Genomic DNA, 12,784 nt, shown 5'->3' with positions numbered 1-12,784 from the left:
CCCAAACCTGTGAAACAACCAAATAAGACAAAATAGCTGTTCGCAGTTAGTAACTGCGAACAACTAATTTGTCTTATTTGGCTGTTCGCAGTTACTAACTACGAACAGACCTGCTCTACAAATACGCGGATCAGTTTCTTTTTTCGCAATTTTTCCCATTTCTCAAAACCCTACTTCACATTCTGCATTCTCCCTCTAAAACCATTAATTCAATCCATCAATTCTTGCATTCCTCTTTCAATTTGGCACTTCAAAATTAGTGCGGGATACTCTACCTTGCTCAAAGGTAAACTTTTTGTGCTTTTCTGGTGTATATGTAGTTTTTTAGGGTTTTAACCAAATTTGCTTATTTTTTCAAATGTAGGTTATTAGTTGTTAAATCAAGACTATTCTTAATCATCTATAAGTGTTGAAGGTAATTTTAATTGTTATTATAGCTTTATGTTGTTTTATGAAGTAATGTTGTTGAATTAGTTGAATTCAATGTTGACAATATTATTAGAAATGTTGATGTTAATGTTGGTATTAGAAATATTATTTATGAATTTATGAATTGATTTATTATTTGGATTTTATGTGTATTATATATGTATGAACTTAGTTACATTACGAATTTTAATAATTTTTAGACCAAAAAAGATTATAATCAAATGAATGCAATGTACTTGTTGGGCATGAGTTGATGTTGATGTTGATTTTCTTTGTATTAATGTAGAAATGGCATCATTTTGCAAGACTATAGTATGTTTTTGGAATGGTTGTATTCGAGAAAGTAATGGCAAAGTTCATTATGTTGGGGGAAGACGTAAGTTGTGTGCTTGCAATTCGAACATGGATTTGAACCACTTTAAACGTTTTATATGTTCTAAGATTGTTTGGACCCTACTAGAAGTACCGTAAATATAAGCTTTAAATATGACATGAGTGGAGAATTGCTTGCCTTTCCTGTTGAGGATGATGAGGCTATAGATGCTATGTGGGAGCATTCAAAGTCCACCCAAATTTCCTCTTTGGAGTTATACGTAGAAGAAGTACCATTAGAGAATGTAGTTACTTCTAATCCTACTCCTACCCCTATGTCTATATTAACTCAGGAAACTATAAATCCCGTCATTTCTTCCGCATCTTATAATTTTTCTCAACCGCCTACGAATCAAGTTCCAATTGATTCAATGGTTAGCTTAGGAGAAACTGCTGAGATGGGACCTTGGAAAGATGGAAATTAACATGTGTTTTAGTTTTCGTGGGACCCATACCCTGGGGAAGCCTACGCAGCTATACCCGAACACTTGGAAATTCATTCAGGTGCGTGGAGGGCTTCTGTGCCACTCATATGCTTCGACATTGTTGAAGTACATCTACCAGAGCGCGTAATGCGCCAATATGGGTTGGTACAGGGCATTCCACCACCTTGTGACACTGAACCCCAGCTACACTTGATTTCGCGCAAAAATCAGGGTGGGGCAAACTGGATGGAGATCAACTGGCATCATATCGCTCGTTGGGATGGTAGATTGGAGCTGCTTGCACAAGGTGCGCCGATCGATGTACATGGCGCACCTACTACACCAGACTACATGCCGTGGTTCCTCTCCATCACGCGCCGATGAATGACACCACGTGCCATCTTCGCAGCAGCACATTACGAACCTACTGCGCCTACGATGACCCAATTTATAAATCTTCATTTGCATTTATATGATCAAGTTGCCAATAAAATAATATAAAGTTACATTAACTATATATTAATTGCAGGCACAAGGTGCGGCAGCAGTGATGTCGTACAGCCACGAGGAGCCGTTGAGGGAGATTGCGCATGGCATGCTCGTGGGCTCGCAGTTCCAGCACTTCATACCGAAATTCGTTGCAGAGTCCTCACCGACTACCGCACATACGCACGTCTCATCTCCTGCTTATGACTATCATTTGGAGGAGATGGACCATTCATACCCCATTGACGTTGCGGGGACCTTGCAGGTTGGGCCATCACAATCATCACAGTACCAGTCCCCTCCACTGCCAGAGCGACACCTGAACGCCTAGGAGGCGTAGGAGACCAACTCAATTGGATAGGGTAGATGAGGGTCGTGAGCTTTAACGTTTAACTTTTGTGTATTTGGATCGACTATATATATATATATATATATATATATATATATATATATATATATATATATATATATATATATATATATATATATAATTGTATATTTCAAACATTTGTATATATTTTGTTGTATACATATGTTTAATTACTTTATCATAGCCTCCAAGCTTTGACTTATGAATGATCGGAGTTTTGACGATGAATCATGCCGCCTCAAACATACATTGACTTGTAATTACCTATTCTAATGTCTCTAGTGCAAATATAACAAATAACAACTCAAAAATTAAGGAAAAAAAATTAAATAGTTGTTCGCAGTTACTAACTGCAAACAGCCAAATAAGACAAATTAGTTGTTCGCAATTACTAAACAACTATTTTGTCTTATTTGGCTGTTTGCAATTATTAACTGCGAACAGCTCCAAACCACAGGTTTGGGATTTTCACGCTTACTTTTGGATTTTTTTTTAAACTTAGTTTATTTTATTGATTTTTTTTTTGGCTTAAGGATTTCAAATTTTCAACTTTTTTTAAGTTTTACTGATTTAACCCAATTCTCATATTTTCTAATTTCACTCTTCCATTTTCATGATAATCTCCTTCCGTACGTCTGATTTCCTTCCAATTTCTTTTACCCATTTTAACATTTTTAAAATATTTTTTTGATATTTTATTTTAATTTATGTATATTTTAAAATAAAATAGCAGGTCATTCGGTTATCCGAGTGTACTTTAGGCAAATACCCTGTAAAGTTGGAATTATTCATGAATAATCAATTGATGAGTTTATTGTAGGAAAATCATGAAAATATTAAATTATTCCGGGTAATTTTCCAAAAAAATCAGGTTTTTTATATTTGTTTAAATATTACCTATTTAGCAATTGACAATTGACAATGTGATTAATTAGTTTCATAGTTTGAAGGTTGTGTATGTGATGATTCAAAGATTATATGATTGTGATTAATCGGTTATTTAGTTTGATAGTTTAATCGTTAATTCGTAATTAATAATTTTTTAAAAAAAAATTATTGACATCAGTTGTTTATTTTTCTGGTTTTTGGCCTTGGGTAATAGTAGTTAATACTAATACGAGAGAGCTAGAGCAATGACTAGCCAATTACTATAACGCAAGAGCATGAGAAATTACGCAAGCTCGTCGCTTAACATCATTCACATTACACACAAACCTTAAAATTCCCCGATTGATATACAACTTCCCCAACACAAAATAACTGACTTGTGTATGTAATTATACACTCATTGAAAAGCTAGGCTACAAATACAATACCAAAACATAACATTAAGAGAAATTACAAAATAAAATACATTTGAAGTCCAAGAATGTTCAACGGGTCTTGAGGGCCACAGTAGATAGAATGACCAGAAGAATGAACAAAACAGCAGTTATAAAGGATGCTACAACAGCTCCACTAGACCTTTGGCAAAAATTGTCAAATTGTTGGCAAATTGCAATCCAATTTGTGTTTGTGTTGCCTTGGTGAGCCAAGTACACTATGGCAGCCGCTGCTGAGGCAGCGGAGACAGTCAATGTCAATGCGATCTGCATATTATATCTAATTTTATAATCGAGATAATATGTGAAAAATAACATAATATACTAGAATTTTATTTGCAGAAGCATATGATCGGAATAATAAGGATGACTGCATGAATATGGATGACTAAAATTAACATTTTAGTCGTAGATTGGTATTACATCGATACATTCGAATAATATATCTTAATTATTACCCATTATTTCTCACGTTGATTTATTTAGTGGAATTTATTTGTTAGGAAATAAGATAAAAAATTTCAAATTATTATCATTTTTGCGAACATTGTCTTTTGTTCCCACTCAATATTTTAAGATTTAATTGTCGTAGTGTTATTATTTTTAAATTACTAATTTTCATAAATCAAAATTATTTTACTAATTGAATTAGCAACATCCTTAAAAATTATTTTTTTTGAAATTACACCCTTAAAACACTTTATTTGATCACAAATTAATTTAGACATTTATTGTACTTCCTTTGGATTTTATAAATCAAAATTATTTTACTAATTAAACTAACAGCATCTTATTTGGTATATATTTTTATGCGTATAATGTAAAGCATATTCAAGTGAAATCTTGTTTGGTTCGTCTTAACGCATATTTTCATAATATTAACTATGTAGAACTTGTTATCATATGAAATTAAAGATATTAAAGATTAAAATCGTGTATTGGATAGCGTGAAAAACAGAAGTGTAGCAACTATTAAAAACAGAGGAAGTATCGATTTAGTTTTTGACAAATAAGTGTTTTTATAACAGCTCTTATAATTTATAATTTATACAGAAAGCAAATTAGGAAAGATTAGAAGCTTACAGTGTCAAAGATAATTAGAATAAGCCGGGGTGCCTTGGCAAGTGGTCTAACAATTGTGACAATGGAGAATGGCATTGAGAGAACAAGATATGCAGCAACTATTGCATTCGCAATCACAAAATACCTGTAAACATTATTTATAGTAGTTTTTAGTATATATTTTTCTACTTTTTATTATAATAATAATAATAATAATAATAATTATTATTATTATTCATAAAATATAATGATAATATATGCTTGATCGAATTACTTTAAAATAAAATTTATAGTTGTTTATGTTTGCTACTAAAGTTATATTTTCTCTTATCATGTCCTATCTATTAAGAAATTCAAAGGAATTGAGAAGTATGTATCTCTACACAGCTCATATATCTGTTCATTGCACAAAAACCTATAAAAAAGAGTATAAGCATGAATGAAGAGGCTTACGTGAAAGAAGGGAGATCATAATAACGAGCACGAAATTGGAAGAATTGGGTGAAGAAAGGGAGAGTTTGATCAGTAGTTCCCATTGCAATTGTTGCAGCAAGAGCAGCTGCTACAGCTAACAATCTCACCACAAAGTCAATTATTCCAACACCTCTCTTCACCCCCGCACCACCGTCACTTGCTATGTGGGCCCCACCTTTTCCGATCAATGGAGCTTCCATTATCGGTGATTTCCCCTTCGCATCGTGTGCTCTACTGCTCTCGCCTTCCACCTCTAGCGTAGAGTATTGTTGCGGCTCTCCGCTCTTGGCCATCTTCTCCTTAACGACCAATAAAAAGATACAAAATGAAGAGAAGATTGGGGCAAGAGATAGTTAAAGATGTAATGCTCAAGAAAGTTGTGTAGATGATTTTTGTTTAATGATTTATATATATATATATATATATATATATATATATATATATATATATATATATATATATATATATATATATATATATATATATATATATATATATAAGATGAGGAAATTGATGATGTTGGTGGAGTTGTTATGTAGCTAAGAATAAGTTTCTTTTCGTCACAAAATTATATGTATGTTTTATAAGTAATGGTTTAGATGATGAACGTCACTTAGCTTTATGGTATAAAATTTTAGGTGAATCAATGGATTGGGTAATATGATTATATATCTAATTTGACAACTAATCGTTAGTCATAGAGTAGGTTGACCATTTATATTAGAATATATTATGAGTTATAAATTGACCATTTTTACACAGTTATTTATTTTCATTTGACAAAAACAGCACGTATAACATTATGACATTATGTACTATTAGTCAAAGTATAAGAAAGTATTTCACAGTTAAAAAAAAAAAAAAACTTACATTTTAGGTGGTAGGAAGTAACACCTTTTAATAAAAAAATAATACTTTTTTGTCATATATTGATTCTCACGGTTCTCAAATAATGATGGTTCTCACTTGACTTCTTTCTCTCTCTATATATATATTATATAATTTTTTAAAAAAAATTGTAGCGTCCCTGTCTGTCGTTGAGATGAAAGAAGGTTTGAAGACACAGATTGTTGAACTTATAGTTGAATATCATGGCTGCTAGAGATGTCCAAAATTGGATATCGGATCATATTCGATTCGAATATTCGATTTTTCGAGTACTTAAAACTGCAATTCGATTTTGACCTGGATTAAACCGAGTACCCAGATTCCGGATACCTTGTTTAATCCAGATTAGATCTAAATATTCGGTTTTGTTAGTTTCTTTCTCCCATGCTTTTTTTCTTTATTACTGATTGGCTTAAGTAAGAACAAGCATAAAAAAGAATATGCAGGAGAACAATTATGTTAAAAATCAACCCACGGTTAGCTTAAGTGATACCATCATTATTTTATTTGTGAAAAAAGTAAGAACAAAAACACAAATAAATAAATATAAAATCGGATATTCGAATTTCAAAAATATGTGATCTAGATCCGGTATCCGATTTTAGAACTAGGTATTTGGTCTGAATCATGTGTTACAAATATCGAATAAATTATCCGATTTTCGAAACGGATCGGATTTTTATGAACACCCCTAATTAATAGGGGTGTTCAAAACCGGATACTGAGTCGACCTGGATCCGGAAATCCGAGTACCCATTTTTTCGGATACCTAAAATTGTGATTCGATTCCGACCCGGTTTAAACCGAGTCGAAAACTGGATACCCGGTTTTCTTAGAATGTTTTTTTTTAATTTTTTTTGTCTTTTTTCGTTCAACCATGGGTTTTTATCTCTATTTTTATTTAAAATATTTTTTTATATAAATTTAAAATACTAACTCTTTAAAGATATTTAGCTAAATTAGTCATAAAAGACAAATTAAGAAAATTAAAGAATAATACTATTACACATTGGTTTAAGTAAGAACAATTATTAAAAAAAATTATACTAAGATTCAACTCAAGGTTGACTTAATAAATACCATCACTATTTAAAAAAAAAAACGGAATACGGATATCCGGTTTCCAAAAATATGTGACCCGGATCCGGTACCCGATTTTTAAACCGAGCAAATTATCCGATTTTAAAAACCGAATAATCCGGATATGATATTTCGTTCGGGTTTTTTTTTTCCCACCCCTGCTAATTACCACTTACCTTTGTTCCAGAAGTATAAAATTCTCTGTGGAACCACCCCTTATATATTTTTATAATGAATCGTCGCCCCCTTATTTATATTTAATGGGATCCCAAAATACGCAAAAAAAAACGTTCTTTGATGATCACCAAATTGGCCTAAAACATCCACTATCCAATTGATTAGAAGTAGCTAACGGTTCGTTTGGTAGTCAATATCAAATAGGTGTAACGGCTCGTTTGGTTAGTGGTATTAAATGGTGGTAATGAAAATGATTTATAATGTAAAATATAGCTCCATATCATTCCCGTGGTAATGAAACTTTGATCACAAAAAAGATTTTTTATTTACAAATTTCCATTACCTCCTAATACCACATCTCCCAATGATAATACATTAGAAATAAATTTTATGAAGAAAATTAGATAATTGAAGTTGGACAAGCATGACCATCAAGATAATCAATAGATTTTTCAACCAAAATTACAATTGTTTTTCATCCTCATTATCACCGTTTATTACCACTTACTAAAGGGGCTGTAAGGGTAATGAAAGTTGTGCAATTTTGGTTGGAAAATTTATCAAGTTTGATGGTCATATTTGTCTCACTTTAATCATCTTATGTTGTTCACAAAATTCATTCTGTTGCAATACCATATTTAGAGAGCTAGTATTAGGTGTTAATGGAAATTTATGAACCAAAACTTTTTTGTGATGAAAGTGTTTTCACCATTAAAATAATATGGTACATTTAATGAAAATTTACACTACAAACTCTTTTTCATTATCACCATTTAATAACGACAATTAAATAGCTGTAAGTGTACCGTTCTTTCTTCAAGGCATTAATCAACTCTAGCACATCCAATGAAGTATTATATATCGAACTACTTGTCAAAGCTTAATTATGAACTAATGACTAATAAACTTTCTAATTTGTGAATCCAAACAAACTCAATCACTGAGCTCACCTATGAGAACATACTGCATCTTCAACAAGAAAAGTTAATCCAAAATCACAAAAACATTGTATTTTTGATTATATTTATAAGGTTTTGTATTCAGAACATCTACCAAAATTATATCCAATAAATCACAAGACTGATCAGTGATCACTGAATTATAGTTAAAAAACAAAAAAAAAAAAAAAAACACAGAAATCAACAAAGTTCTAAACCTTCCGAGCCAGAGTCCTCTGCTTAGTTGCATGCTGAACAACCTTTTCCTCCACAGGCAATCCTTTTCTCCGCCTCACAGCATCAATCAGTTTTCTAGCTGTATTTCGAGGAACACTTGAACCATCTCCAAACTCTTCAATCTCTTCCTCTGTTTTCGGAACAAAGAAAGGATCCTCCATAAGTTGTTCCCAATGACTAAGAACAAGAAGCGCACTTGAAGACCCAGAAGTCCATTTCCTAAGCTCATCTGCAAACCCAAAGCTTTCAGATACCGGCAAATAAGTATGGACGGTGAACAACGATGAACTTTCTATCATCTCTTCCTTCACTATTCTTGCTCTCCTTCGAGCAAGTACACTGTACATGGCTCCAAGATGCTCAACTGGGGTGGTCAGCTCACAAAAGTACATCGCTTCAACAAGACGGGGTTTCTTCTGAAGTACAGCAGCTCGACACGCTTCTTTCACTGCTGTCATGACCTGACCAGTGAACATGCCATACTGCTCCAATAGCTGTTGAGAATTATCAGCCTCACTGGATTGAGTGGATGCTGAAGAAATGTAAGCCTCAACGATAAATGCCAAGCCCCACATAGGTTCATCACACAATGGACCAGCTGAAGTAGCAATTTGAAAACCAGACACTACACTACTTTCCAGACTAACAGCTTCTGCATAAAGTGCTTGATCAACCTGGGCAGAACACGAATTTTTAGAATCATCTATAAAACCCAGTTTAGCAGACACGTGCGAGTATCCAGGAACGATTATTGAATCCTCCGTATTTTTATCTTTAGAATCTGGGGTAATGAGTAAATTAGGGCCAACCTGGCCAGGACCCAGCGACCAAATCCTCTCGAGAAGCTGATCCCATAAAAGCTTACACTTTTGAATCTTATCAGTGTCATTTTCCCCAACAGCAGAAACAATATCACTTTCTACAGCATCCGTAATGCGTTTCCTTAGTGCTTCAAGTGGCTCTTCATCTTCTGCAACAGAACCTATCTGGGATTCCAACTTCTTATAAGTTTGACCGAGTTTACCACTAATAATTTCTCCAAGAGTGTCTGAATTCTCATCAAGCAACTTAGTGAGTGCAGTTGGAAGCTTCATGACATGTACTCTGACAGTGCATCTTCCATTGGGAGTTGTTTTTTCAACAAAGTCGGTATTTCCTAACAGTACTTTTAAATTATCCAATGGATTCGGTCCCTCACCCTCAATAGTCTCTTTGTAAGAAACCAGAGGAGGCGAGACTTCCAAGCTCACTTTGGCGAACCTTTCTTTCAAATCTTTTGTGCATCTCTCGAGATGCACCTCTCCTGCAGCAGCAAGCACATGTTCTCCTCTGGAAGACACTGACACCTCAACAAATGGATCTGCGCGATTTAATAGCCTCAAACCCTTCATGAGAGCACTCATATCTGACGGGTCGGAAGGTTCAATGGCAACTTTTAGCATTGGAGAAACTTGAAACATCAAGCTTGAGAAAGGCCAACAGTTCTTAGTTGATGAAAGAGTAGCACTTTTCAAGATATGCTGTCCAAGTCCTCGTATAGCTACCACATTCCCAGCCTTGGCCGAGGCAACAGGTTTTAAACCCTGCCCCATCATCAGATACAATGACTGTAGTTCTGCAACCTGCAAATGCTTCTGTGATGTTTCCCCTTTAAGTGGGTCATACAAAGCAGAAAGAACATAGATTTTCTGTCCTGAAGTAAGAACTCCACTAAAGATCCTAGCAAATGCAAGAAAACATTCATCAGATTCCGTGTTATTCCCATATTCATCAGTCGAATTATTCAATATTTCCCCATTTGGACCCAATTGAGGAATCATCTTCCTCGGAACAGCAAACATCTTAGAAACAAAAGCAACAGTCGGAGCATCAGAACTAGAATCACATTTTTCCACACACTTCCTTGTGAATTCAGCCTCAGAAAACACCTCAGACTCAGCCACCTTATCCACAACCTCCCTCTTAGGAAGTAACCTACCAATTCGCCAACCCTGTGCTGTTACAGGGTCTGGCATACACCTTATAACCATCGACAACACAGTATCAGAAAGCGGCAACCAGCGACTCATCACAGCTTGAAGAACAGCTTTAGGATCCTTATTACTAAGCTCACGTGATGGAACGGACAAATTAAATGATTTAATCACCTTCACTAACATCCCCTTGTCACCATCGGGCTCAAGAGCCGCCTGATAAACCTGCCACAAAGGTTCCAAAACAAACTGAACGAACATCGGACGAACCTTACTGCCCCCTCCCATTGCTTTCTTTCCCACTATTCTCTTACTCTTGGTGTTAAAATACCAAGGACCCCATAACGCCTTTCTCAAAGCAGCGGTACTCGCTCCAAGTTTAGATGCATAAAACTCAGCAAACTCCTCCACACTAAAACCCCATCCATCCAATCCACAACCAAAAACCACATTACCCTTTTGAGGTTGAAACATATCTTCCTGATCATCTTCCACAAATTCATAATCTTGATCACAACCCAATTCACTGTTCGACCCGCTAGCAAGAATAGAATCAATATCTGATAAATATTTCTCAGATTTATATCCACTCACTATACTATTAACCTCAAGAACTATCTTCCATAATCTAGTATAAGCTTCCATGGGCGTCATCTTTAATTCACAAATTAACCTATCAATCTTGTTTAAAACTAAACATGGGGTTAGTTTCTCAATCCAAGCTTGTCTTAAAACAGCGTGAGTTTGAATATGAACACCTTCAACTACATCAACTAAAACTAACCCGCCATCACTTAACCTTGCTGCAGTTGAAACTTCACTACAAAAATCCATATGACCAGGAGAATCAATTAAATTAATTAAATGAGATTTATATTGTAAACAAATTGATGAACTTTTCATGGTAATTGCTCTTCTTTGTTCTTCATCAAGATAATCCATGAATCGTAATTTACCTGCTTGTTTTGGATGTAAAACTCCTCCACCACAAGATGCGATTAAGTGATCCGCTAACGTTGTTTTGCCATGATCAACGTGTGCTAGAATGCAAATGTTTCGAACTTGTTCTTGCGCCGACATTTTGATTGAGTTCAATTTAGGGTTTTGATGAAGTAATTGATTTGGGTATTTAAAGAGTTTTTTTTATCACTAAGCGTGTTAACAAATCTTTTTTTGACCTTTTCAATTTTTTAAATTTAAAATTTAAAATTATTTTATGAAGAAATTAAAATATCATTAAAAAAGTGATTTTAAAGGGGTTTATGAAACTCCTTCCTAAAAGCCAATTAAGAAGCAATTATGCTAGACAATTTAGGAGGAAATTTAAGCACATTAATGAGGTTTTAAAGGGGTCAAATAAGCATTTGAATTACCTCAAAAAAATAAGAAAAATTCTCCACTTTTTTTCTTCATTATTTCGGCTAAAAAGAGCGCAAGAGAGAAAAAATAGTGAGGAAAAATCTTTGAGTGAATTTGGGGTCCATTTGTTCTAAATTCAATCCTTAATTCTAGAAAATTGTAAGTCCTTAATTCTTTTATAAAATTTTAATTTGTTAATGACCTGTTTGGCAACATGAAATTCAATTCTAAATGTTAAATTGGGCCAAATATCTTGTTTGGCAAGTTTAGAATTTGTAATTTAGAATTGGACCATTTATTTTGAAATCTTAAAACAAGTTAAAAGTGGGCCAAATTTTTATAATTCAAAACACAACCTTACGCTTCTCATTTGCAAATTCTTTTAACCACTCTTCTTACTTTGTATCTTTAAACTTTTATATATAAGTAACACCCCTGAATTTCCAACCCCTTAAACGAAACCAAAATCGTAAAGGACGGGAGGAAATTCGGGTGTTACATAAAAGGAAAAGGAAAAGAATTTAGATAAATATTAAATATTAACTTTAAAAAGGTGAGTAAAAATTTTGTGAAGACTCGTCTCTCTTAAGTGATGATAATTCAAAACATATATTAATTAACAAATAAATTAAGTAATTATATTAGTTGTTTAAGTTGGTCTAAAATCATACTCCCTCCGATCTTTTAATTTAGTCCCATTTCCTTATTTGGCAAAACTTTTGAATTAGTCCCATTTCTATTTTTGACAATCCTTTTTTACTTAAATACCCTTAGTTCACACACGTAATTAACGAATTTACCCCCGTAAATCCTTAAATACCCTTACTTAAAAATACCAACTACCACCTTTTACATGGACCCCACACAATCCTTAATATGCGTGCCCAAGGAAATGGGACTAAATTAAAGGATCGGAGGGAGTATTAAACATAAAGTGAATATTTGATTGATATATGTTTAAGTCCGAAATATTGAAATATGCTTAAATGACTTAAGTTTATCTTGAGGTTAAATTTTTTAAGTCTTGAAATACGTTTAAATGTCTTTAAGATATGTTTATAATAAGGTTAGTTTCGTAATTATCTTTGAAATATTTTAATAGGTCAAGGTTTATTAAAATTAACTTTAAAATATTTTAATAGGACAAGGTTTATTAAACTAACTTTGAAATATTTCAATAGGTTAAAATATT

General features: G+C 33.6%; 2 protein-coding genes across 3 annotated transcripts; both read right to left on the bottom strand.

Moving 5' to 3' along the window:
- Positions 1-3,298: 3,298 nt before the first annotated feature.
- On the bottom strand, positions 3,299-5,312 carry LOC130813227 (casparian strip membrane protein 2-like). Its single transcript, XM_057679011.1, has 3 exons — positions 4,920-5,312; positions 4,488-4,611; positions 3,299-3,671 (listed from the first exon to the last, which is right to left on the bottom strand). Exons 1-3 carry the CDS (start codon positions 5,231-5,233, stop codon positions 3,456-3,458), a joined length of 654 nt encoding a protein of 217 aa, XP_057534994.1. The 5' UTR covers positions 5,234-5,312; the 3' UTR covers positions 3,299-3,455.
- A 2,761-nt stretch (positions 5,313-8,073) lies between these two features.
- On the bottom strand, positions 8,074-11,404 carry LOC130813243 (uncharacterized). Of its 2 annotated transcripts, XM_057679031.1 has the most exons (2): positions 11,190-11,331; positions 8,074-11,053 (listed from the first exon to the last, which is right to left on the bottom strand). In XM_057679031.1, exon 2 carries the CDS (start codon positions 10,885-10,887, stop codon positions 8,236-8,238), a length of 2,652 nt encoding a protein of 883 aa, XP_057535014.1. In that variant the 5' UTR covers positions 10,888-11,053; positions 11,190-11,331; the 3' UTR covers positions 8,074-8,235. The 2 variants fall into 2 exon arrangements, with proteins under 2 accessions (XP_057535014.1, XP_057535013.1); XM_057679030.1 differs by having other exon boundaries at positions 8,074-11,404.
- Between the last annotated feature and the right edge of the window lie 1,380 nt (positions 11,405-12,784).

This window comes from Amaranthus tricolor, chromosome 5, assembly GCF_026212465.1.
Source record: "Amaranthus tricolor cultivar Red isolate AtriRed21 chromosome 5, ASM2621246v1, whole genome shotgun sequence".
Taxonomy (NCBI): Eukaryota; Viridiplantae; Streptophyta; class Magnoliopsida; order Caryophyllales; family Amaranthaceae; genus Amaranthus; species Amaranthus tricolor.
This window is presented reverse-complemented; position numbering and strand designations above follow the sequence as displayed.